The sequence below is a fragment of the Brachyistius frenatus genome, unplaced genomic scaffold, assembly GCF_029030835.1.
Source record: "Brachyistius frenatus isolate BFR_SWC_R1_liver_20210118 unplaced genomic scaffold, ASM2903083v1 Contig_20, whole genome shotgun sequence".
NCBI classification, from domain to species: domain Eukaryota; kingdom Metazoa; phylum Chordata; class Actinopteri; family Embiotocidae; genus Brachyistius; species Brachyistius frenatus.
The window spans coordinates 1,750,031-1,776,159 of NW_027210619.1; the positions used below are offsets into that span (position 1 = coordinate 1,750,031).

The following is a 26,129-nucleotide window of genomic DNA, read 5'->3' on the forward strand; positions in this document are numbered from 1 at the left end:
TGAGGAGTGCGCTGATGGGAGATGCTCCGAGGGTGATTGGACGGAGAAATGCAAGTTGAAGACACAGTGGCGAAACACAGCTAGAAAGAGTAAAAAGAGTACAGTGTTTGTCTGCCACTGGAGAAAGGGGGGCAGAGGCAAGCGAGCGAATAGGGAGGGGGCGGCGTTAGTTTTTCTGTGTCACTGAAAGAGAGTGGGGGAAGGGAGGCAGGGAGATAATGCGAGCAAAGGAGCAAACAGTAGACAGCCAGAGAGCACACTCACTGACTCATATGGCCTAGGTATAGTGTATATGTGTGTATGTATCTGGGAGGAAGTAGACAGAAAATTGTTTTATGTATGCAAGACTTCAGCTCAGGGAGCGTTCAGACAGCCTCCGTATGTTCGAGCGCAGCAACAGTACCACATCCAGGGCATCCATCACTGAACTGATAAAATATCACCACTCGCAGAACTTAAAATAACCCATTTAATATTTAATGTGTATGACAATCTAGCAATTAATTGTAATAGAATACAAATTGATCATTCTTGTGGAACGCAGGCCATACAATATTCATATCAAGCAGATTGTATAAATCATGGAATTACAAGCTGCAGAAAACAACTCTGATTATTCATGGCTGTAAGAAAAAAAAAAAAAACACGTACTCTTTCGCCCTCATGAACAAAATATGTATCCTGCATAAGCCTTTATAGCGAGTGTATATGTCCAGTCTGTGTAGCAGTAAAGCAGTAAAAGTTACAGATGCCTAGAGTCCAACGTTGGCCCATCAAATACAGAGGAGGCAGAGAAAGAAAACAACATGTATTTCTACTGAAGGCGAGGCAGATTCTGCAGGTGCAACAAGCCTAATGAGTGAAAGCTGATGAGAAAATGACCAATTGCATCGTTCTTTACAATAACCGTCTTTGAGAAATATGTACTGCCCGTGTATATCCCCGCGTGTTGTTTTGGCTTAACATTGTTTTGAATTTTGTTGTGCTTAATTGCTTATTTTGGCCTAAATGACTCAAGTCTGTCTGATTGTTTTGCTTTTGTTTGAGGTTGTCCAGCACTTTGGTCAACTCCTGTTGTATTTTAATGTGTAATCTAAACAAAACAGTGAAGTCAATGTTGTTGAATTTTGGCCAATTGTTTTTTAGTTTTTATATTTTTCCACACAAACCAGGAAATAAGCATCTGTGCTTTTAGCGAGTTCTGGATCTTCTGTATTGGCTTTCATTATTAGTTCCCGCTATTTTGTGCGAGTCATATTCATCTCTCATCTTAAAATATAAACATGAAATATAATGTAGGTCCTTAACCAATTAAAATGCACCAATTTAGGAATATTTCAGTAAAATTCGAAGTTAAATGGGACTGTTGCATCCTTTTGCATCTTAATAAAGTTTAATATGATTGGACATCGGCCATTTTTTCCTGAATAAATTTAAGAACATTAAAAATTCCAACCCCAGCATCAACTTTGGTAGATAAGACCACACAGCCTATTGCACCCGGACAAATGTGTAATAACATTCAGAACATGTAGTGTATGTATATGAAGCACTCCTTTATCATCGAAGAGTTACTGTGCACAAGGTCTCATAAAAACCATCTACTTTGGAAACGCCTATGGCACAAAGGTGTAAGGTGTTAACTGGCAGACGGCCAAAATGTAACCCTTTCCCTACCTTCAGGTCCCCTACCCCTTCAAATATCCTCTCTCCCTCCCTGTCCTCCACCTTGGCCAGAGTGAGGTGGAAGCGTGGGTTGTAGGAGTCCCTGTGGAGCCAGCCCTCCTTCCTGTAGGCCTCCTGCAGGCCGTTGTTGAGCTGCTGGAGTTGGAGATGAGGCTGGGGGCTCAGGAACAGCACTTTCCCATTGAAATGTTTCAGCTTCACGGGAAAGGTCACGGCCACGGGCGGGTTGCGATCCAAATGGGCAAACCGTCGGAGGATCTCCCCGGCAGCGGCCTCCTCGGCTGGGCCGTGTAGCACCAGGAGGCACAGGGTGACATGCAGGCAGGAGGCGGTCTGCCAGTGAGGAGCAGAGGAGGGAAGGAGGGTGGTGAGCTCCTCCTGCAGCTGCTGGAAACTGGAGAGGAGAGCAGGAGTGTTGGCCCTGAAGGTGATGAAGTGTGTGGGTCGTTTTTTGGTGGGGCGACCGCCGCGCTTCTCCTCTCTCTGCTCCAGAGGTGCTGAAGGATTCTGCCCCGTTTGTAGATTTCCAACACAACTCTGTGTAGAAGTGAAGCGTAAGAGTAACCGTACGAAACATGAAATGTAACAGCAAGAAGGTATTTCAGTGTGAGATGAGCTGCACCCACCACGGTGTCCCCGTTGCCTTCGCAGCCTTCTTCCCCAGAAGGGGAAGAAGTTTCCTCCTCCCCCTCCTCTTTTACAGTCAGTTCCTCCTTTTGGGGCGAAGGGGATGTTTGGTCTGTTGAAGCCTGAGGTCTAAAATCAAAACAGGAGAGTAAAATTACTAAAGAAGCAGGAGAGTATCTTACACGACTGCTTTCAAAAGTTAACTTTTCAGACTTAAAACCGAGTCACCCGTAGAAACATGAATTAGTGAAATATAAAAGTTGATTTTCCAACTTCTAATCCCTACTTCTTTCTTGTAACATGTGTAATATGTTTCAAAAATTATTTTGTATCAAAAAAGGATCGTTGTATGAAATTCCCTGCTTTTCTGTAAATTCTGACAATATTTTTGATGATTCATCTTGAACTTTGGGGACTTATAGATACGTATTTCAGTTAAATGTAATTCTAGCAGACTGGCCAACTCGTAACATAAAACCACACTAGCAGGTACAGTGGACTGTGCATTTATTCCTTTCTCTCTTGTTCTGCTCCTCCTCATTCAGGAGTGCTTGTGAAGCAGATGTGGGTCCTCAAGATATAAAGAAGGCATTTGAGTGGTCCAATGAAATGCGAAGTATCTGATTTAAATCCTTGTTGTTACTATACTCCCCCCACATGTTTTGATTCGCATGAAACTAAAGACGGTCTGACTTCTGAATATTTAGACACTAATAATCCCATTTTGTTTCGTACATGAGTTGCCTGTTATTGGTTAAATTCAAAGGAAGAACATGAGCGTCAGACCTATTTGCTGCCTCCTCCACAACGCAGGGTTGTCGTGACTCCTGTTGTTCCTGAGAAGTGTTTTTTCTGCATTTTGGAGCCGTTTGTGAGAAGTCACTCTGCTTCTCCTCCTCCAGATGTGTGTTATTGGCAGGAGCACACTCCTCTGTTTCACTCTCTTCCTGCCCACTAACCACAGGTGGCTGCTCTTCTGTGGTTTTAAGACCGTCTTGTTGGTTTAGGTCTTGTGAGTCTATTTCTTCTGAAACAAATAGTTATATTTCGCAAGTTTAAATTCTGCAGAATGTACCGTGCATCTGGAAAGTATTCACAGCGCTTCACTTTTTGCACATTTTGTTATATTACAGCCTTATTCCAAAATGGATTCAATTCATTTTTTTTTCCTCAAAATTCTGCACACAATACCCCACAATAACAAAGTGAAAAAAGTTTTGCAAATCTATTAAAAATAAAGAACGAAAATATAACACGTACACAAGTATTCACAGCCTTTGCTCAATACTTTTGTGAAGCACCTTTGGCAGCAATTACAGCCTCAAATCTTTTTGAGTATGATGCTATAAGCTTGGCACACCTATTCTTGGGCAGTTTCTCCCGTTCTTCTTTGCAGGACCTCTCAAGCTCCATCAGGTTGGATGGGGAGCGTTGGTGCACAGCCATTTTCAGATCTCTCCAGAGATGTTCAACCGGGTTCAAGTCTGGGCTCTGCCTGGGCCTCTCAAAGACATTCACAGAGTTGTCCCGAAGCCATTCCTTTGTTATCTTGGCTGTGTGCTTCGGGTCGTTGTCCTGTTGGAAGATGAACCTTCGCCCCAGTCTGAGGTCCAGAGCGCTCTGGAGAAGGTTTTCATCAAGGATGTCTCTGTACATTGCTGCATTCATCTTTCCCTCCATCCTGACTAGTCTCCCAGTTCCTGCCGCTGAAAAACATCCCCACAGCATGATGCTGCCACCACCATGCTTCACCGTAGAGATGGTATTGGCCAGGTGATGAGCGGTGCCTGGTTTCCTCCAAACATGACGCTTGGCATTCAGGCCAAAGAGTTCAATCTTTGTTTCATCAGACCAGAGAATTTAGTTTCTCATGGTCTGACAGTCCTTCAGGTGCCTTTTGGTAAACTCCAGGTGGGCTGTCATGAGCCTTTTACTGAGGAGTGGCTTCCGTCTGGCCACTCTATCATACAGGGCTGCTTGGTGGAGTGCTGCAGAGATGTTTGTCCTTCTGGAAGGTTCTCCTCTCTTCACAGAGCAACGCTGGAGCTCTGTCAGAGTGACCATCGGGTTCTTGGTCACCTCCCTGACTAAGGCCCTTCTCCCCCGATCGCTCAGTTTGGCCGGGCGGTCAACTCTAGGAAGAGTCCTGGTGGTTCCAAACTTCTTCCATTTACAGATGATGGAGGCTGCTGTGCTCATTGGGACCTTCAATGCTCCAGAATTTTTTTCTAAACCCTCCCCCAGATCTGTGCCTCGATACAATCCTGTCTCGGAGGTCTATAGACAATTCTTTGGACTTCATGGCTTGGTTTGTGCTCTGACATGCACTGTCAACTGTGGGACCTTATATAGACGGTGTGTGCCTTTCCAAATCAAGTCCAATCCACTGAATTTACCACAGGTGGACTCCAATCAAGTTGTAGAAACATCTCAAGGATGATCAGTGGTAACAGGATGCACCTGAGCTCAATTTTGAGTGTCACGGCAAAGGCTGTGAACACTTGTGTACATGTGATTTATTTTGTTTTTTAATTTTAATAGATTTGTAAAAAATTCTAAAAAACGTTTTTCACATTATCATTATGGGATACTGTGTGTACAATTTTGAGGAAAAAAAATGAATTTAATCCATTTTGGAATAAGGCTGTAACAACAAAATGTGGGAAAAGTGAAGCACTGTGAATACTTTCCGGATGCACTGTATCTGTGTGTAGGCTGAGGTAGCACCGAAGGGTCCTCGCTTACCCTTTACTTCCTCCTCCTTTCCAAAGGGGGGAGCCAAAGATTGACCGGTGGAGCCAAACACCCTGTCAGTCCTAGTGTGGCGGTCCCAGACACGGTGCCCTCTGTAGGTGAAGTACTGGATCCTGTGTTTGGGCAGGGCCAGCTCAGTCGTGTAATCACAGTCACATGGGTTGGTGTCCCAGTTGAAGTCACAGAAGGGGCGCTCCAGCACGCCAAGGAACCGGTCCACGTAGCCCACGACAAATTCTGATGCATCCACTGATGAGTCCCAGAGGATCCGAGAGATCACGTCATCCGCTGTGCGCATACGAGGCTTTTTGTTCACCTCCGCTGGAGAGAAAGCGTTCAAACATTTGAATGTAGGGAAAAAGTGAATGAAAAATTGTAAGAGTTTTGTTGCCTCTTAAGAGACAGTTATCATTATCAGATGACGTAGGAAACTAACTGAATATGGATTGACCTCTTCCCTTGTATTTCGGCTTTGTCCCTTTGGTCACACAGCTTTTCTTCTTCTTGTGTTTTTCCATCGTTTCTCCATCCTGTTTGTCATCCATGTCAGGACATACAGCCCCTGGATCATCCAGTGATGGCTCACTGAGAAGTTACAGCAACAACAGCGGAAGAAGTGAAAGAAGTGGAAGAACGTGCACGTGATCATGATGAATGAGAAAACAATCGTAAAAGTCTTGACTTCAATTTGACACAGATAAATCTTCATATGAATCATATCTATTCAATGCAAAGTGTAAACCTCTGTCTGTGCTGCAACATGAGCAGCAACTGACAAGAAATAAAATATCAATATTTAGACTGCCACCTACTGTATTTAAATTTACCAAAAAAACAAGTACAATATACATGGAAGTCAGTCAACTGTCCTGTACTGTCCTGTTGGTGACTTTGCTGATCGAGGTGAGGCGGGCAGACCTGTGAGAGAAATGACATCTGGGGCCAAAATGACACTTTGCCATCCGGAAAAACTGGCACACTTTGACTCTGTCCTGATCCATTTCTGTTGACTCTGTGAGTGATACAGCAGCAGAAAGAGAAAGTGATGAGTGACATAAGAGGAGGCAAATGTATATGTGATACAACTGTAAGTGAGAGCCTGTAAAGAAAGTCGTGAGACCTTATAAATTATAATAACACAACAATGATACAAGTGAAAAAAAAAACACTTTTGCTGTAAGTAGCCCCATATAACTCAGGCAGTTTACTCCTTGTGATTTACACCTATTAGTTTATAGCAGTTTTCACAAACAATGAAAATACTGAGATTAGAAAGTTGACTGTTTACTTAACTCAGCAACAGAAAATTGTGAAAAATGTCAACCAGTGTTTCAGAAAGCCGAAAGGTGCAGCCTAAAATATCTCATGTCCTGACCATCAGTCCACAACACAACACAAAGATATTAAGTTTACTATCATGGATCATTAGGGGAACCAAAATATACTCAAATTTAAAAAGCTGTAATCAGAGAATTTTGACATGTTTTCATTAAAATTCATAAAATTACTTTAAATGATTTAAAATTGATTATCAAAATTGTTGCAGATACATTTTCTGTTGATCAATGAATTGATTAATCATTGCAGCTCTATTCAGCAGGCAGGATAAATGTAAATACCAATATGCAGTGTTATGTGATATTCATATTGAGGAAATGTATGGTTCTAGTGTTGACTTCTGCATGTTTTTTTTCTTTTGTGTCACTTATATAAGCCTCAGTAAGATTTGTTTAAGTGTGCCAGATCGCAGACATCCGGATATATTATCCTTAATCACCCGCTCTTTTTAATCTCTTTTAAAAGATTCCTTCTTATCATTATCTTTACCATGTCTGACACTACAATTAACAATTCAAATCAGGAATGAATGAGTGAGAATATTAAATTTCTTCTCCAATACAATGCCAAACAGTGTAAATCATATAACAGGTGGCAATGACACGACCCAGAGCTCTCAAATGTCAGCCAAGTAGTGAGGACGTGGCTGCCTGTAAACTCAAACACATATCACACATCCTGTGACACTATTTTGAGATTAGAGAATTCAATGTGACTCACGATGAAACGCTTTAATTATTAGATGTAATGTAATCTATTTCCCAGTGAGATGGCACTGACGGGCACATGTTGCCCATATCAGCAACAGGAGTCTTTCAACTGCTTCCAGATCTCAGTGAAAGTAACTGGGAATGTTTTTTTAATCACTTGGAAATTTCATCTGGACAGGAATCTGGTGATACAAGCGGGAGTAGAAGCAGACGGCAAACCCTTTCTTGGGAAGGTCAACACCAATGTTTATTGCTCTTGACTCATTTCCTTAAATTCCAAAACATTTTGCAAACTGGCAGGAAGGGCAAAAATAGGCTACAGATCACAGTGATCAGGTCAATCACCTTGACCTAAGAGGCCACATGATAATTGTTTTGAGACCTTACCAGAATCCAAATTACTCACAGGAACAGAAACATACAGACTAACGGATTTGATGACAGTAGATTACTGAGAAACGTAAACTGATTTCAGTCATACGAGTTATCAGCAGGCCTCCTCTGTAGCTGTCAAATAACAAGATGTTTTTATTTCTGGTTTATTGTATGGACTTATTTATAGCTATATGAGAAGCATTCAGAAAGCCATTTGACAAACAGCAAATAGTCACTGTGCATCACTGTAATTAAAACTATAAGAGTGATTTACCTCCTGTGGCTTCAGGGGTGTCTTTACAGGTGCTGGAGCTGGCTGGGGGCCCATCTTCTGGACCGGGTGTGTCCGTCAGGCTGCTGGTTGTCCGGTGTGTGTCCCCACCTCTCTGCTCTTCTCCTGGTCCGTCTGATGCCATGTTCTGATCTGGGATTTGGAAGGCAAAAAAAAAAAAAAAGAAGCCTGTTGTGTCACTGTGGTGTTTTAACTTTTGGCTTTATTAGACCTGTCAGTGACAAATAAAAACGGACACTCCGACATTAAATGCGGAAGTGGCTGAAGCGTTGTACAATATTAAAAAAAAACTTCTCATAATTCAACAACTCAATGAAAAGTTGACCACGTTATAATGATAATACATTCAAGACATATACACGCCTTCAGACCACCGCGAACAGACTTTTTAAAAGCTACTAACCGTCAAAGAAAACGGCTCTGACTCGTATCGCCCTTTGACTATTGTTTGTTGTGCCCGATGGCATTATGGGTAATGTAGTTTTAGTTCGTTTTTTTTTTTTTGACGAAAGGTGCCCTTTGTGTGCTATATTGAGCTTAATGTTAGCAAGAAAAGCGAGAAATAAAAAAAATTAAAAAAGGTTGTTTGCAGAATTTCTTACTGCTGTAAAAGAATCAGAAATTTTTTGAAGCGAGGGTTAAAATAAAGAAAAATTTGCGCCGCGACTGGCAACCATGCGTCATCTGTGCTCGAGCGCGTGACTCTGCGTCATGTGACCTGCACTGTTGATGCCTGTTAGCAGCTGCAAATAGGGAAACAAGAAAGTGTAGAAAACCTCAATCTTAACAGGAAGAACCATGTTTTTTTGAAAAAATACGGATTTATTCAACATTTTATTTTATTTGACGCCACAGTTGTTTTTTTATGCAACGGCTTTTTGAACACTTCGGCCAATGAATAATACCCTTCTGTGAAGTAGCATTGAGCACCAGTCATTTTGTTTATCTTGGCTCTGCGCTAAAGGTAGGATTCTCTGATACTGTCAGCTGCAATAACCATCTCTTAACTGTAGTGTAACTCAGTAATGTCAGTGACGAACCAGAGCCACATGTAACTACTATTGTTGACATCTTAATCGCATATAATCAGCACAGTAAACATTTGAAAACTGTCCCACAGATGAATGCTCTGGTGGCTCTTTGTCACTTCTGTGAGCTCCATGGTCCTCGGACACTGTTCTGCACCGAGGCGCTGCACCCTCCATCCCCGGCCCCTTCATCCCAGACAGGTGCACCTGTGCCCGGGGACAGGGATCGAGACGGTGACCGGGAAGGTGAAGGTCTGACCATGAGGGCCAACAGCTCGGCCACACAGAGAGGAGAAATGTGTGAGGTGAGTGATGGGCTACAGACTGAGAACAGGATGTCACCTGACCATGCGCTTATCAGATCTTTACCCCCCCCCCTCCCTCATTTCTGGAGAACACTCAGTCTGATTATTTTCAGCTTGAAGGTGAGTTCTTATTCCTATCACTCGTCCCAAAGTCCTAATTGTCCTCTTTTTTTCTGCCTCATAGGGATGTCGCTCTCTACCTGCTTCACACCCAGGCTTTGTGAGCATTGATGATGAAACAGGCATCCGCTTCCTGAGCCACCAGCACCCCAGACAGCCCCAGCTTTTCAGTGTGGTCCGCCAGGCTTGTGTTCGCAGTCTCAGCTGTGAGGTAAACAGTGACGTACGTCTCAGTATGTATGTGTGTGTGAGTCACACATCTCATGCACTGAATGAAATGTACTGTTGTTTATTTTAATCCTGTGTCTCCTCACATACTTCCACCTATTTTCTGTCTTTCGGTTTCAGGTGTGTCCTGGGCGTGAGGGGCCAATTTTTTTTGGAGACGAGCAACATGGATTTGTGTTCTCACACACCTTCTTTATCAAAGACAGCCTGGCCAGAGGCTTCCAGCGCTGGTACAGTATTGTTATGGTGGCCATGGACAGGATCTACCTCATCAACTCCTGGCCTTTCCTGTTACGTCATCTCAAACTTACTATACAAAGCCTGCAAAGCACAGCTCTAAAGGTAGGTTGCAAGTGTGGTATTCTCAAACAAGTAAAGACTCTACACTCTACAGACATGTATCTATTACAGCTCCTGATGTCTTTGCACTTACTCTCCATTAGGTGTTTGACAGTGAACAGGGAGTTTGTCCCCAGCGAGCTGTGAGGATGAACAGTGTGTTTTCACCTGCAGTTTTTCCACACCAAAGGAGTGGCAATGCAGCTCGATCATTGACTTCTCTCACCCAGCATCCCAATCTCTGGGCCAGTCTGCACTCGTCCTTCAGCTGGTGAGTTGATAGACTCTCAGTCCCACTGTGACAAGACAAACTGTTGTCTTTCTCCATGTAGCTTATCTGTAATTGCTCACCTGACTGTGCGGATGTGTTTCATTTCCAGGCTGCTAAAGGCTTGTGGTAGTCGTCTGACAGAGAAGCTCCTTGAAGGGGCCCCGACAGAGGACACACTGGTGCTCATAGAGAGACAGACAGGTAGACACATTGTTTTTTTACTAGTTTGTTGCATAAATATTTTTATTTATCGAACTAACATCTTGTCAAGCCCTTAACTGAAGATAAAACATTGACCAGTGACATAAAGTCAGAAAAAAGAGGGAAAATAATTTCCCCGGAAAATGGCACATATAATTTCCTCCCAAGACAGGTTTGGCCCCTTCTTGATAATGGATGTAATTAGCTGCTGTCATGTGTTTACACAATGTGTTTTATCATCAGTCTGAACAGTCTCCTGATAAAGTCTGAATCACTGGGTCAGTCAGTGCAGTGCAGACACATGACGGCCAGAAAAACAGGGTGATTCACTCAAACATTCTGCTCAAATACGCTGCACCTTCCAGAAGGAGTTTACACAATTTTAGTCAAGGTTTAGAAAGTGATTAAAGGATTTACAGAAATACTTTCAAGTCCAGTTCTTAGATTAAGGAATTGTAATACCCTGTTTCCTCATATAAAAAAAGAAGTAAATACATTTCTGTAGGATTCAAAATCACAAAGTGTAAAGTACAACAAAATAACAAAGCTTCATTAAGAATGAATAAACTGTTTGTACAAATAAAATGTCTTTATACTGCAAAATAAACTCAGCAGATGTGATGTGTGGGGGAGGCTGGTCCATCATGTGCTGGCCATATATTTATAAAGGCAATGAAATAAAGTCATAGATAAGGTGAGAATACATTGTATTTATTTTGTTGTGAAAAAAAGTGGATGAGTAGCATCATAGGCACACCTCATCAGAATCTAAATATTACATTACATTACATTTCATTTAGCTGATGCTTTTATCCAAAGCGACTTAACAATAAGTGCATTTCAACCATGAGGGTACAAAACCCAGAACAACAGGAATCAAGTAAATACAATTTCTTGTATGTCATATCTAAATATGGGGTGTGATGTAGCGCCAGCCGTTTGTAATATTTTCATGTGGAAATACCCTACATTCATATTGAGTCTGCTTGATAACATTCAAGATTTCTGTTTTTATCTCATTCGGTTATTCCAAAAGAGCAAGAGGAGGAAATGAGCTGCTGGGAAGGAGCAGAAGGAAGCGGATCAAAGTTACAGCAGCACCAATCAGACAGCGAGCTGGGCCTTGACTTCCTGTGCGATGATGTAAAGTTAGATGAATTACCCGGTCTGAAATTTAGGTCACTGAGGCATTTGAGACAGGTGAATTTGTGAACTGTAATTTTGTTGTGCTTGATTACATTAACTTAACTGTGTAAATTAATAGAAAACTGAAAAAGATTTAATACAGGAATTTATAGTTAACTGGTGTTAATCAGATACATATTAGTTAAAACATATTTTTCTATTAGCTCAAATCGTGTGTCTGTGAGCTGGTGCATGGTACATATTGTGGTTCGTTCTGCAGGTCCTCGGAGCTGCTGAGTTTCGGCAGCTAGCGTGGCACGTGCTCATGGGAAATCAGGTCATATGGCGAGGCGCTGACCCTGGGCTCATCCAGTCAGCTTTCACAGTGCTCAAGGTACTCTATTTTACTGGTACACCACGTTCTGCCCCGTTTAGAGAGATTGTTTTGTTATGATGCAGGTCAAATATCAACGACGATGAGTAACAATAACTGGGAGGGCCCTTGTTAGTTGAGTCATGGTGTAATAATGGTGTAATGATGTTTCAGTCAATTCTGGTTTAGTGTGACATGGTTATCATAATTACTCAACATGTTGTCAAAGTTACAACAGTTTCTTAAAACAGTTTCTTATGAAAGTGATCCATTTCCTTTAAGACTCTAAATTATATAATAATTTTGATGTAACATCAGCTGATTATATTATTTCTCCAAAACAATTACCTTTGTTCATTCACTTTCATGAATTCATTTTTTTTTCTATCTTTCAGTAATTGACTAAAGACATACACATATTATTTAAGTCATCATTACACACCTTGATATTTATTTTGCCTGTACATGCTCCCCTGAAATTTTGATTCAACAAGCACAAGCGAGACAGAGCATGCATCTGTTTTCACTGTATGATTATTGTTTATTTTTACGGCAAAAAGATATTTGACTTTTGTAATCATTTGTATGTTGTTTTTAATGTACTTCTTTTTTTTTGTAACTAATTAAATTTACAACATTTTATTGTTTTCTGTACATCCCGACAAGGCTTTTGTCTGTAGTGTTATTAATAACATTAACAACTGCTCTGTGCAACCATCCAAATAAGTCATGACAGTGAGGAAGTTCCAGCACCCTGAAACTGAAGCAGCCAAATAGAATTCAGCCATCGTTAATTATATTACTTTGACCATTGCTTTTCCTTTTGTGCCAACATGTCAGCCGGATAAATTAGTGGGTGATTGGGGACGTATATACTAAATCTCTGCTGTGTTTTCCCATCAGTCTTTGCTCCCAGTAGGTTGTGTGTGCGCTGTGCCGTACAGTACTCATTATGAGGAGGCTTACAAATGCAACTTTTTGGGTCTCAGCCCAGATGTGCCCATTCCAACCCACGTCAGCTCCTCAGGTACAAGACAGTCTGTAGACTCGTACTTTGGCGGCTCAGTGTGAAGCTACCCCTGTAGGCTTGTACTTGCAGGTCATATTGGGGTGATCTCACCTTTTTTCTGTTTGTCCTGTAGAGTTTTCAGTGCTGGTAGATGTCAGTTCAGAGAGAGGCTGTCATACTTCAGCTGCAGGCGAAGAAGATATCTGCTCACTTTATCAGTTCACCATCAGCAGTGCCAACCCACAGCCTACAGATAGGGGTGAGTAAACATTACCTTAATTCACAGTAATCACTGCACATTTGCTGCCACTTTCAAGGTTACAAAATATACAGTTAATCCCTGAAAGGAGAGAACCCTGCCATCGCTGGACTGACTTGAACTAACATAAATTCGACCAGACAATACTTTGAGATTTTTGGTCTTTTATTGAAACTGAATCTGTATCAGTAATACACACAGAGTATCCCACCACATTTATTAACCCCTATTCATGTCAGAGCAGCAGTTAATGTGATAGTAGCCAACATGTTCAGACATATGCATAACGTTAAGGAATCCATTAACAAAGATGCCAGGATCTGGATCCAAGTCAGGAGTTAATGATTCATTTCTTGGCCCTGAACCTTTCTTTGTACCAACTTTCATTCAAACCTGTTTTGTCAACAGGTTTTTCATATAAGACGTGGAGGCCAGAAAAGTTTGTACTTAGAACTATGTGCATATGTTGAACTGTCAAACTATTGATTGACTGAATCTTGGTCCTCTTTTTGCAGGTCCAACACTACTGAACAAGCTTGAGGTTGCCCTGTCCAATGAGAACTTGTCAGTGGATGTCGTCTCGCACTGCCTGCTATGTTTGAAGGAGGAGTGGATGAAGTTAGTAAATTTCCCTAATTTATTTATGAAGATGACTTTGATTAAAGTGAGATTTCTCATAGTTACTTCTCGCTCTTTCAGTAAAGTCAAAGTGCTGTTCAAGTTCTCCAAAGTGGATGGTCGGGGGAGGGAGGACACCCAGAAAGTTCTGGCCCTCCTTGGTGCCACAGGGCCCAGCGAGGAGGACAATGTCAGGCTGCTCAAGTACTGGATGACTGGACTCAGCAAGACCTACAAGAGTCATTTAATGACAGCAGTCCGAGGAGGGGAGAGGAGCCCCAGCCAGTGACAAAGAGGAGGTGGAGGAAGAGGAGGAGGAGGAGGAGATAAAGGGGTAAAGAGAAAGGATCTTAAAAGAGAAATGGTGAAGAAAGGAAAGTGAAAGCAAGAATCTTTTCATCATCAGTTTTGTTAACTGCTTGGGACTCTGAGCTGAATGAAAGAGGACTGTGAATGAATGACAGGAATGATTATTGTCATTTTAAATAATGAGAAATGTACTGTGTTCCTAACCCTGATTATTATCCTGCGCAGATTAACACATTGAATGGGGGCTTTTGTTTGTGAAAGGGAATTCTTGTAGAAGACCTCTTCATACCGATATGTAAAGTTTAACTTATTACTTTGAGGCTTTGCACTTTGTTTACTGTTGCTGATGTTTAAATAATGAAATAAATTAATGTGAAATTTCAGTCCTTCTTTTGTTCTACAGTTGGCTCCATCTTGTGGCGAACGAGAATAATAAAGAGGAAGTTATAGTGAAGTGTAGGAGAGCTACTTCTCCACCAGCTTCCACTCACTTGTTTGGGTGGCTGTCAGCCAACAAGTCTCAAGTGGTGTAAAACAACACTTTTAAGGTTTTCTGGTGTCCTGAAATGTACAAAATGGTTGCATAACAAGGCCTTGCTCCCCTACAGCCGACTACATCAGCAGGGCTTTGGCTTCTTAATGAGTCACACTGATCCTCTGTGGAGTTTTTTCCAGACCAGTTATTTGAGCCTGTTGCTTTGATGCAGTTTGCACTTTAGTCAATAAAATTCAGCAACATATGGCTTTGTTTAAATTGGTATTTTTTGTTTTGTTTTTTGTTAACACAAAAGTATGCAGTGATTGTGTAAAAGAAAAAAAAGAAGAAAAGAGCAAACTCATGCTCGAGTCCAAATTTGGAAGGACAAATGAGTTTGTAAATATTGGACTGACTGTAGCTTTCCTTTTGAAAGGAATGTACTTCCCTAGTCATGGATGCACAAACATAATAAGAACTTCACAAATTAGTAACATATTTACTTCCCTCAATATGCAAGGGATGTCTAAAACAGGAAGATATTTATGCCTGTTATGAAATTGCATGTTAGGTGTAGATGTTTGCACAGTTGATGATGCCTTGGGTAGTGTTAAGGCTTGCAGTCAGCCTGTTGCTGTTCTGCAGTTTCCTTTTTCCTGCAGCAGAAACCATAACTTTGGGAAGCTGTCTTTCGTCCTTTGGCTCGTGATCACATAAACATGCAGAGAAACAGTTTGCCTTTGACCCAACAACTTTGTTCGTCCTCCCTTTCATTTATAATTAACTCCTCTCTTAACATCTCACTGAAATCCAAAGCAACAGGACACTTTTCATGACCCGGAGGGCACAGAACAACACATTACTGACAGGATGATGACAGCTGTGCACAATATCAGACATCACATTCACACCACACAGGTCTGACACTTTTTTTTTTCTTTTTTTTAATGGTAATGACTAAAGAAAGCTGTCACACATGGAATGACTTGCAAGTTCTGGTTGCAGTGTTGCAATGCTATGTGTCAGTTGTTCAAGGAATGTGATTCTCATATTTATATAAAAAATAAAAGGATCATGTGATGATTAAACAGGATGATACTGCGCTCTGATTCTGGAGGGATAAAGACAAGGGGGATCCACAGGCGCAGAGGTGTGGGGGAGAGTCCAAATGAAAAACATACGCTCCAACTGCATGACTAAGCCTCCGCGGCCCTGGTTTGGAGGGGGAGGATGGGGGTATGAGGGTGGGTGTCAGGGAATGTGGGAGCAGGGGGGAGGGGGCCGGGTCAGTCAATAGTGAGGTAAAACGTGTGGCGGTGGGAGGGGCCGAGACTTAAAGGGAGCAGACAAGCAATCCAGCCTAGCACTTTCACTTTGAGCGGAGCCTGTGTCTGAGTGAGAATACACAGAGTGACCAGAGAGCGAGAGAGATACAGAGGAGGAGGAAGAGCCCAGTGTCTCTGCCGCTTTATCCATTAACCAGTTTCAGGGTACAGAGGAGTGGTTCAAATCAGGCTGGTCAGGAAAATTCTAGGTCAGTAGTGAGACGAAGAAAAGGAAAGGGGAAAAGATATAGTAGAAAAAAAAGGAAAAAAACAAAAGCTTTGAAAGGAAAGGCTGCAGCCATTCAGGCTTAAGTGGGAAAATCCAAAGTGAGAGAGCATGAAGGCGTGAGATGACAAATGAAGAATTTTTTGGAAAGTACCAAAGGAGCCCAAAAAGGAAGGGACGTATAAGGGATGCCTACAAGAAGATTAACTATCAAGTCATAAAGGAGAAGCGACAGCAGCGTACTCTGTCAGACTTCAAGAAACCACAGAGGAAACTTTGCCGTCCACAGCCTGACACAGAAACCTGCCTGCAGAGTGATTGCTGTCAACAAGAGAAATGGAGAAGTGTCCATTTTTAGAAAGATAAAAGGATGTCACTGCCAGGTGAGAAACGACAAAGAACTTCATGTTAAATCTTTCTGACAACTTTCTTTTTAAAGTCTGTGGCTCTATAATGAAATAGTAGCACTGGTTATTGCATGTTTAAGTTTAATTTGTGAATTAAAGCAGATTTCTGTTCCTTTAGAATTTGGTGTTGCAACAACTGCCCATATTTTGTGTTGTTTTCTGCAGAAATAGCTAATTGTTACAGGAAATGATGTCATGTTTTTTAGTAGGTATGCAGTTTGAAGGAGCTTCAAACCACAGAAAGTTTCCAGCAATTACCTGAATGTGCTCTGATGCTTTCTTTTCAAACAGTTTTGCTGTTGCTATCACTTTTGACTGTCCAATGTGGTGGATGTGACTTTGAGTGGGAAGGTGTAAGAAACATTAAAACGACCATCGACTCCAATCCAACTGGATTTGTAAGTGAAACTCTTAACTTTTATGATTTATTTAAGTGAAATCATCCCCTCTGCAGGAATGATATTTTGTATGTATTCTCAACAAATCTATTGTATGTGTGTTTAGTTATTTGGTATAAGGAGGTGGTGAACATCTCATTGAAATAAATAAGAATAATCAGCTGTCCCTTGTCATCTGATAACCTGCAAAGTTATCAAGTGACAAGAGGATTCAAATGCTGTGTAGTTTCATGTGTGGTTTAGTTATTACATTATCAAGTACTATGTAATGTTATTCAAACTCAGTGATAAACATAGTTCATTATAGTAATAATTTCAGTGTAAATAACCTGTTTCATCATCTTGTTTATTCTCATTTTTGTCTCTCTTTTCTTTCTCTGTTAGCGGACAGTATTTCCTAAAGATTACTATGTAGTGCACCGATACTCAAAAACTATGCTCTGTGACACAGATCAGGTGAGTTATCATACAAAAAGGCAAAGTGATGTTTCATATACGTTGTACATTCTAATGTCTTTCAGTTTTCAGCCTTCTCCTGAAAAAACATTTTGTTATTTACTTTCCTGCTAACATGAGCTTTCTTCTCATCTTAAGCTAAAAGAAAGTAAAAAGATCAGTTTAGTAAAGGATGGTTGTACCAAGTCCGATTGTGATTTTGCATCCTAAAATTGATTGTGGGGTTGTTGTGTTGTTCTGCCTTTCCCTGCAGTGTTGTGTGTTCCCTGCTGCAGTCGTCCTCCTGGACTCCTGGCAGCTGCTTCTCAGAAACCTCTGGGATGAGCACTTAAATCACTCCTTAATCTTCGATCTGAAACAGACACTGGATAAAATTATTAAAAAGAACCAAAATACAGAGGTAGGAGTTTCTCACCATGATACCATATGACAACTGTTCCTGATTATTTCACGTAATTGCCTGCTGCATTGATATCAGTGTTTGAATAATTGTTTCACACATGACTTTATTAGTCCAAATTGTTCTCTTGAAGATTTGTTGATTGTGTTTTTTACCTTTAATCCTTATTTTTTCCTTGTTTACTCATCACAGAGGTTCCAGGAGGAAACGCACCTGGCCCAATTCTCCACAGTATCTTCCTCTCCAGAAGAACTCCTGAAGCTAACGTCAGAACTTTTCACTCGATGGCTTGAGGTTGGGTGCTCAAGTTCGATTGAGAATTGCACCCTGCCCACCTTGCCACCCACTGTTGAGAGGAAGGACTACGGTCCGTCCAGGGCCAGACTCTTGACCACCAGATCTATCAGCTATGTGGCGGAAACACAGCCTGACAATATGACAGACAATACACAGCCGATGTCCAGTGGGGTTCCTCTGTCATATTCTGCTTTTGTCTGGAGCCCCTTGCTATTCAGACTCTACTGGTGTTTGCTGCCATAGTTATGAAAGAGGATCTTTTTTTCATGATGCACACAAAATGCAAGACTTTTCTTGGCACTGAATGATTGTGTTCTTATATTTGTGTCATTATGTTTGAATGCAGTAAGCTTTGTTGATATGAAGTGACATGCACAGGTTGCATTTAATGTCCAAAGTTAGTTCAGACTGTTAAGCTCACTGTCCAACAGTGCTCTGTAACATGTGATATCACAGATATAACCTTATAGCCAATTTCTCTAGAGCAAACCACAAACTCCAGCTAGCTAGGCTCTTCCTGCTAACAAGCGATAAATGCTGAGCTACAATGCACATAAGCCATCGTCTCTGTGGATTTCATCACTGTTTACAATGAATGTTATGTGAATCTAAGACATGACCGTCTATGGGTGTTTACTTTTGTACATAAATGTAAATTAAAGACATTTAGATATATGCATTTAGATATATGCATTGTTACCTTTTGGATTAAGTTGCCAGGATATATCTAAAGGTTTGTAAGCTATATTTATTATGGTCTTTGCTGTTTGTTATTCAAGATGGAAAAGTACATTTACATGTACTTCAGTAAAGTTTTTGAATATTTTCACATGCTTTTAAGTATTTCCATTTAATGCCAATTGTACTTCTACTTCACATTTAAGAGAGAAATATTGTAATTTCTCTTCACAACATTTATTTGACAGTAAATACTTTACAAATGTAATGCTCTGCTACAAATTGAAAGACCCAAGAGTTTATTAAGTTGTTTAACTCAGTCCCACCTCAACCAAGTGCATCTGTAAAATGCTTACACATTAATGTATCTACCATACTAACCTAACAATACAACTAACAATAGTCACGGACCATTTTGCTGCATTAGTACTTTTGCTTTTGATGGATTTTACCACTTGCATCATTGTATTTGTAACTTTACAGCGTGGTATTTTTACTTACGTCAAATATAACTTTTATTTCCTTCACTACTGTTTGTCGGTAAAGAACGCTTAAATGTTTACAATTTGTGTCCATTCTGCTTTAAGAGATTGCATTTTGTTTATGATCTTGCTATCCAGCTGCAAGAGTCTGTAATCATGTTATCTCAACCATGCAAGGTCGTTTAAAACGTCATTTCTTGTGTACAAATCCTTTACAACTATTTTGTAACTGTTAAAAAAAAAAAAAAAAAAAAAAAAAAAAAAACTGAATGATAAGTTGCAGATGAGAGAGGAATGTGCTGAGGATGGGCTGCAGAAATGTTCTGACTCCTGTCAGAACTCACATGAGAAATAAAAATGCACCATTTGGTGCTCACACTTGCCCTTGCTTGTACACACCCACGCATGTATGTGCATCATTGTCCTCATAGGGCCCTCCTTGTAGTTTCATAATTCGTAAAATACAGATGTGGTTACAATGTGAACAGACTTTTGTCTTGCAAGTCAAATGTTTTAACTGAATTTATGGCATAATTTAGAAGGATCGGACAAATGTAATAGAGCAAAAATACATATTTCGACAAATTAAGTAGAGAAAAATGACTTGTGTGCTATTCTTATGCACTATGGACAGCACTTTTAATTGAAGGTGCCTATCTCCCGTTACCTGTTACTGTCAGATACATAAATATCTAAACTGACCGTCCATGTTGTGAGTGGTTTCCCATCAATGTGACCCCAGTGTCAGTACCAGGCTGTGCTGTTGCAGATTACAACTCCTTAAAATAAATGTGGTAATCATGACTCACTCAGATGTAGTGGGGGGTCCTGTCCTGCAGTGCATGACCCCAAATGTTGAAATGATTATTCAGAAATTTCGGAATTAAAAAATATTTTCTAGGGAGTGACAGACAACACTGAACACCACAACTATTAACATTAAAGTGTACGCATTGTCGTTCTGTTAATTTCCTCGACAAATATTTGCAAGTTTGATCTTTCCTGGCAGCAGCGAGCCAAGCGCCAAAAGAACCAGCTGAATTCCCGTAAATGGGGGGGGGGGGGGGGGGGGGGGGGCAGTGTGAGGGAAGGGGAGGGAGTGACTGGGCAGGGTGTTTAAACCACGTGGAAACATACCGGAAGTGAGCACACTGCCAAGATGTCTGCGCCCGACGAAAGCACGTTTACCGAGGAAGGAGACGAGATGGAGGAGATGGATGAAGCAGGCAGCGATGCGGACGAAGAAGAAGAAATGGCGGATGAAGGAGCGGACCGAGAGGGGGAGAGGAAAGTGTACGTCCCCGGAATCGAGCCGCTTCAGCCGGGAGAGGAGCTGGAGATGGACCGGTCCGCGTACCGCATGTACCACGAGTGCCAAACAGGCAAGTTGTAGACAAACTTTTAGAAACTGTACCGCCAAGGTTAGCCATGCTGACATCTGTTTATTAATGCTGGCATCATGTGGGAACTGTAGGTTTGATTCATCATCGTGTCGTTGTTGTTTACGTCCAGGAGCTCCGTGTCTGAGCTTCGACATCCTGAGAGATGGAGATGGAGCTGGAGAGAGCGAGGCGCAGTTTCCTCTGTCTATGCTGATCTGTGCGGGAACACAGGCTGATACAGCTCTGAAGAACAGGTATAGACCTCTTAACAATATCAACTTTATGAACAGATTCAATCTTGTTACTGTAAAACGTATCTTTGCTTTACAAAGGAGGTCCAGGCAACAGCTGGTACTTTGGAACTTTACTTAAAGGGGAAATTCACCACTTTTTTTATGCTGATGATACAACGAGAAATTTATCGTCGAAGCCATACATTTCTCATTTGTATCCTATACTGACAGAGAAAGCTGAAGTTTGCCTACAAGTACCAGGATGTATTTAGATGCAAGCCTCAAATCATCCTTCAGTTCCCTTTTCCAAGTCTCTCCCCTTGTAGCACCTGCTCTAAAGAAAGTTGTATGCCGAGGTAAAAGACATGAAGGAAAGTTCATAAGGAAGCTACAAGTACCAATCATATTCTGTCATGTTAGCAGCTATTTTAAACACAAACAGCACAACATGTTGATCAAAACATCTGTCCAACATTGACATTCATCTATAGCTATTACTTTCTTGGACAAAATATATCATTAAGTGACAAAAGTACAAGCTCAGTAGTTGTTTGTCCTGCTGGTTTTGGTCTTTTTCCAGTTCATCTTCAGTATCCCAAAGAAGGTCTGCAGCACACCTCTGTCTGTCTTTGTAGTAAAACTTTCATGCATAGTAAAGCACACTCTCTTAACTGGCAACAATGACAGCATCCAACAAAAACTGCCCACTCTGAAATTACAGCAGACTGATTCAGTTTCTGTTGGCATCAAAGGGAAATTTGAACAAAGATGCCATCAGTCGCTGTTTGTTCTCTGCAGCTCTGTTTCTAGATGGTTCCTACCGTCCCTTTCCTCTTGCATCCATAATGCAGCTGGAGCGTGAATTTTTTTTTTTTTTAAATACTTTTACTAACTATTTTTAATCTGTAATTTCTATTGCTTTTGCTGTATCTTCAATGCTGCTGTAAACGAAATAATTTCCCGTTGCGGGATCAATAAAGTATATCTATCTATCTATCCAGCCAGCCAGCACACACTCCCTCTGGTCATGATATAGTATGTCACTATACATGTCAAATGACGGCAATGGTCCTAGAAGAACAACAGATTTGGCAGCTGAATTTAAAGATGCAGAAAATATATTGAGGGAATTATTCCTTCAAAGAACTACATGTTATCATCACACTGATTGGACATCCAATGGTGGTGGTGAATATTCCTTTTATAGTCCTGCACATATGGCACAAACACAGGTTATTTTAATAATTTTGGTCATAAAATAATTTTGGCTAATTTGGTGGCCCAGAGGCAGATTAAGCCCTGGACAGGTCAGCTAATCCAAAGAGACAGACAACCTACGACCAGTTCAGATTTACCAGTTAACCGAACCTGCATGTCCTTGGACTGTTGGAGGAGGATGAGTCTGGCGGGGAAAATAGGCCACACAGAAGGGCTCTAGCCAGCAATTTAGCAGGTTGAAAACCACAACCTTCTTACTGTGAAGTAACATTTGATATTCCTCTTCAATCACTCTACTATAAGTTAGATAAGTTTACTAAACAAAGAATGACTTATTTCAATCCTAATAAGTTACCATCCTACTGCCAGTCTAATTCTGTACTGAGAGCTATGTTTCCATGGTAACAATCTGCTACACTAGCTGATCACAAAGGACCAAAAAAAATTGAAGCAACACGTCTCCTATTGTGTGTGTTTTTTTTTTGTGGGCCGAGTATTGAGAAGGAAGTTGTTGTTTTTTCTTAGAGGGTGCAGAAACCAGACATCAGACATTAGTTCAATCCATGGCAAAATTCCACACAGACGGGTTTTTTTTTTTTCAAAGTGCACAGTTTCTGTTTTGTTTTGATGTCCCCCACTGAACAATTTACTTTCAGTGGAAACTTAAGAGGTTAGTTAAAGGTCAATGGAAACATTTTCAACAACTGTGTAACTTGACAAAAACTTAGAACTTGACTACAGATAACAAACAATGAGAGTCTGTTCAGTAGTTTTGCTGTTTCCTGCATACTTACATCCTATTTAATGCATCCTTTTACTCTCTTGCAGACTTCTGGTGATGCGCATGTATAACCTTCATGGAACAGAGAAAGAAAAAGAGGGGGACGAAAGCAGCGATGAAGAAAGTGATGAAGATGAGGAGGATGAAGATAAGAACCCACAGATGGAGCTGGCCATGATGCCTCACTATGGTGGGATTAACAGAGTCAGAGTATGTTGACATTTTTATTAGATAAATCATGAAAAAAATAACTTCAGTATCAGAGGTTAGTTTCCGCATGTGGCAACTAATTCTGTTTCTGAACTTCCAGGTGACCCATTGCGGACAGACTTCATTGGCTGCTGTGTGGTCAGAGAAGGGACAGGTAGAAATATTTGACCTCCGACCTCAGCTGGAGGCTGTCCAAAGTTCTGCTGCTATGGCCGTGTTCATCAAACAGCAGATGGAAGCCACAGCACTCTTCAGTTTCTCAGGTCACATGACTGAAGGCTATGCAATTGATTGGTCACCTAAAGTACCTGGTGAGTGAGATTTTAAATTGCTAACTCAATCTGCAGACAAAATAAACACAAACTACCCACATACTTCCTTTCCTTGTTGAGACTTGGTCTTGTAATACCACTTTGTTTATTAGGAAGCAATAGTGAATCAAGTAGCTAGCCTTTTCACAATTATTACATAAAAAGTGAAGTGAATTAGCATATATGTGTCTGTCTCTCAACTAAAATGTAAATTGTTGTGCCCGTTTTATTAACAGGTCGTCTAGTCAGTGGGGACTGCAAGAAAAACATCCACGTGTGGGAGCCAAGCGAGGGAGGGACTTCGTGGCAGATTGACCAGCGACCTTTCAGCTCCCACAGCAAGTCTGTGGAAGATGTGCAGTGGTCACCGACTGAAGCTACAGTATGTTTGTAGAGTAAAAGTGACAGAGTGGGCCAGACTAGTGTAGATGGTGCTCACTGTCAAACGTACTGCCTTGGTTCAGTTCCTGTGAGTGCTAAGTGAAACTGTCTGTGTTTGTGTGGGTTTCCTCCCAAACACGTCCATGCTGAGTGTTCGACATGCATGTTGGGATTTGACACGCAGGTTGTCTGTGCTCATTGCACCCTTGACAACAGTGCTGACATCAGCTGGAATGGCCCCTCTGAACATGGATATTAAGGAAGACTCAAAAGCAGAGAATGAATTTCTCAACATGGATTAATTATGTCAAACTGAGCTCATTGACTCACCAGTGCTTTCGATGTTTAGTTGGAAAAACAAGGTGTGGTGAGAGAAGTGAAAGATTGGAATGGATGACCTCAAAAACAACATACTGTAGCTATGTACCACCAGTGTTGTAACTAAAAATCCCAGACTAAAATATGTAATTTGTATGTTCTCTTGGTGCTGCAGCTTGTCACCAAACTAGTTTGTGGTATGTGGACGTGCATCTTGCAAAACTGACACTGGTTGTTAACTTTTTTGCTCCCACACTTTGCTTTATGTCAGGCGCTTGGGACTTGACAACCTAATTGGTGTTGACTGCAATTTTTCATTTCAGTGAGGATACAAAAAGATGGCAAAGAAGCCCACTTTCACTTAAATGTATCAAATATTATGAACACAGAACGAGCAATTTTTATTTTTGCAAGAAATACAGTAGAATTCCTTGTTTAGGGATACCAATGAAGTTTCAATCTTTACTCTTTGAAAAGAATAGCTGCTGCTATGCAAAAGCTAATGGCTATCTAAATAAACAAACAAACAAACTCTCTCACTTGCAGGTTTTTGCATCTTGTTCAGTGGATCAGTCGATTCGTATCTGGGATATTCGCGCCCCACCCAATTCAATGCTTTCAGCCAATGAAGCTCACTCGTCAGACATCAATGTCATCAGCTGGAACAGGAGTGAACCATTCCTCCTGTCGGGAGGGGACGATGGGCTTCTGAAAGTTTGGGACCTGCGACAGTTTAAGGTAAAAAATCAACAGCAGCTTATCTAAGATCACTGAACGATAAGGTTACCACTGACCGCATTATCAGTTTGTGTTATCATATCAAGTATATAGTGGATTACCACTATTAGTGCTACATAGAAAACATTGAGGCTTGTAATATTACATCAGATAACCTCACACCTTCTTTTTGTCCGCCCCACCAAAGCACATTTGTTCCATCTTGTGTGTGTTGTACAATAGTACAAAAATGATTGCTGTAGTTGTTCCTGATAGAGGAATCCATTTTTGATTTACCTTTTATTGAAATAATTTGACATTTTTGTAAATATACGAAAAAACCTTCTTGGCAAGAGTTAAATGAAATAATTGATACAACCACTAAAAGAATTTATATAAAAAGTTTATTACAATTATTCCCATTAAACGCCTGAGGAGCCTGGAAATTTCTTGTAGCAGCTTATGAAAAATACAGATCTGTAAAACACTGATCATCTTAAAATGGATATTTTTTGTCTTCCGAAGTATGAACACACCTTTGTTCTCCTGTACCTGCAGACTGGACGGCCGCTGGCGAACTTCAAGCAGCACAGTGCTCCCATCACCTCTGTGGAGTGGAACCCCGTGGACTCCAGTGTGTTTGCTGCCTCCGGAGCAGATGATGTCGTCAGCCAGTGGGATCTGTCCATGGAGTCATGTGATGTGGGCGCCAGGGTAGAGGGGGTGAAGGACCTGCCCCCTCAGCTACTCTTCCTACACCAGGGCCAGTCTGAGATCAAGGAGATTCACTGGCACCCACAACTAGCCGGTGTGATGGTGTCCACGGCACTGTCAGGATTCAACGTGTTCAGGACGATATCTGTGTAGTGTGTCAGCGTGTGTGTGTGTGTGTTTTAAAGAGAAACAGATGATTTTGCAGTTACATGAGTAATACACATTTAATGTGCATGTGTTATGAGAAATAAGGAGGTTGTAATAATGTACATAACTTAGGTAGTTACTTTGCTATGCAAGTAATAATTATTCTTTTGACATTTATTTACCAACGTATTTGCCATGTGTTCTTCCTATGACACTTTCAGTCTGTAGGTTTTACAGATGTAACTATTTTCAGTGGTAACTATTCCCTGTTGCATGCTTAAAATAAAATTTGTAAATTTATAGTCCTGTGTCTTCAGCTGAATGAACATTTTCAAATATAGAAAGTAGACTGTTCTATTTGTTTTTTACTTTCTTTTATAACTAAAAGGAAGCACTGAATTACTCTATTTCAAGAAATGACTACATAAAAGTTTACTAGAATTTACAGATTATAAAAGAAATTGTTAAAAAAAAAAAAAAAAAAACCTTGCAATGGACACAACTGTTAGAACGCTTCTATAAAATGCCAAACAGCTATTATGGGGCATTATGTAATAAACGGGGAGTGATTTCAGGTTGTCAGATTAGCAGGGGATTTCCCAAAGA

The 26,129-nt window shown here is 41.0% G+C and overlaps 5 protein-coding genes across 8 annotated transcripts in view; 3 read left to right on the forward strand and 2 right to left on the reverse strand.

Annotated features, from left to right (window-relative positions):
• ttyh1 (tweety family member 1) overlaps window positions 1–26,129 on the reverse strand; it is a 98,004-nt gene that overhangs the window by 22,583 nt on the left and 49,292 nt on the right. The window lies entirely within an intron of this gene.
• Window positions 456–8,305, reverse strand: leng9 (leukocyte receptor cluster (LRC) member 9). 3 transcript variants are annotated; one of them, XM_069695815.1, is made up of 8 exons: window positions 8,186–8,305; window positions 7,765–7,914; window positions 5,986–6,079; window positions 5,504–5,652; window positions 5,059–5,388; window positions 3,100–3,337; window positions 2,313–2,442; window positions 456–2,223 (listed from the first exon to the last, which is right to left on the reverse strand). In XM_069695815.1, exons 1-8 carry the CDS (start codon window positions 8,247–8,249, stop codon window positions 1,561–1,563), a joined length of 1,818 nt encoding a protein of 605 aa, XP_069551916.1. In that variant the 5' UTR covers window positions 8,250–8,305; the 3' UTR covers window positions 456–1,560. The 3 variants fall into 3 exon arrangements, with proteins under 3 accessions (XP_069551916.1, XP_069551917.1, XP_069551915.1); XM_069695816.1 differs by having other exon boundaries at window positions 3,100–3,340; window positions 5,519–5,652; window positions 8,186–8,302; XM_069695814.1 differs by having other exon boundaries at window positions 3,100–3,340; window positions 8,186–8,302.
• flcn (folliculin) lies at window positions 8,502–14,350 on the forward strand. Of its 2 annotated transcripts, none has more exons than XM_069695828.1 (12): window positions 8,502–8,746; window positions 8,903–9,115; window positions 9,300–9,458; window positions 9,584–9,805; window positions 9,907–10,073; window positions 10,183–10,274; window positions 11,311–11,474; window positions 11,680–11,793; window positions 12,676–12,799; window positions 12,915–13,040; window positions 13,556–13,658; window positions 13,740–14,350. In XM_069695828.1, the coding sequence occupies exons 2-12, from the start codon at window positions 8,903–8,905 to the stop codon at window positions 13,945–13,947; spliced, it is 1,692 nt and encodes a 563-aa protein (XP_069551929.1). In that variant the 5' UTR covers window positions 8,502–8,746; the 3' UTR covers window positions 13,948–14,350. The 2 variants fall into 2 exon arrangements, with proteins under 2 accessions (XP_069551929.1, XP_069551930.1); XM_069695829.1 differs by having other exon boundaries at window positions 9,300–9,446.
• On the forward strand, window positions 15,812–19,156 carry LOC138619404 (uncharacterized). The gene is made up of 5 exons (XM_069695850.1): window positions 15,812–16,376; window positions 16,692–16,798; window positions 17,183–17,254; window positions 17,508–17,654; window positions 17,847–19,156. The coding sequence occupies exons 1-5, from the start codon at window positions 16,364–16,366 to the stop codon at window positions 18,192–18,194; spliced, it is 687 nt and encodes a 228-aa protein (XP_069551951.1). The 5' UTR covers window positions 15,812–16,363; the 3' UTR covers window positions 18,195–19,156.
• On the forward strand, window positions 20,254–25,823 carry grwd1 (glutamate-rich WD repeat containing 1). The gene is made up of 7 exons (XM_069695839.1): window positions 20,254–20,493; window positions 20,624–20,747; window positions 22,773–22,935; window positions 23,036–23,246; window positions 23,483–23,628; window positions 24,492–24,683; window positions 25,221–25,823. Exons 1-7 carry the CDS (start codon window positions 20,271–20,273, stop codon window positions 25,527–25,529), a joined length of 1,368 nt encoding a protein of 455 aa, XP_069551940.1. The 5' UTR covers window positions 20,254–20,270; the 3' UTR covers window positions 25,530–25,823.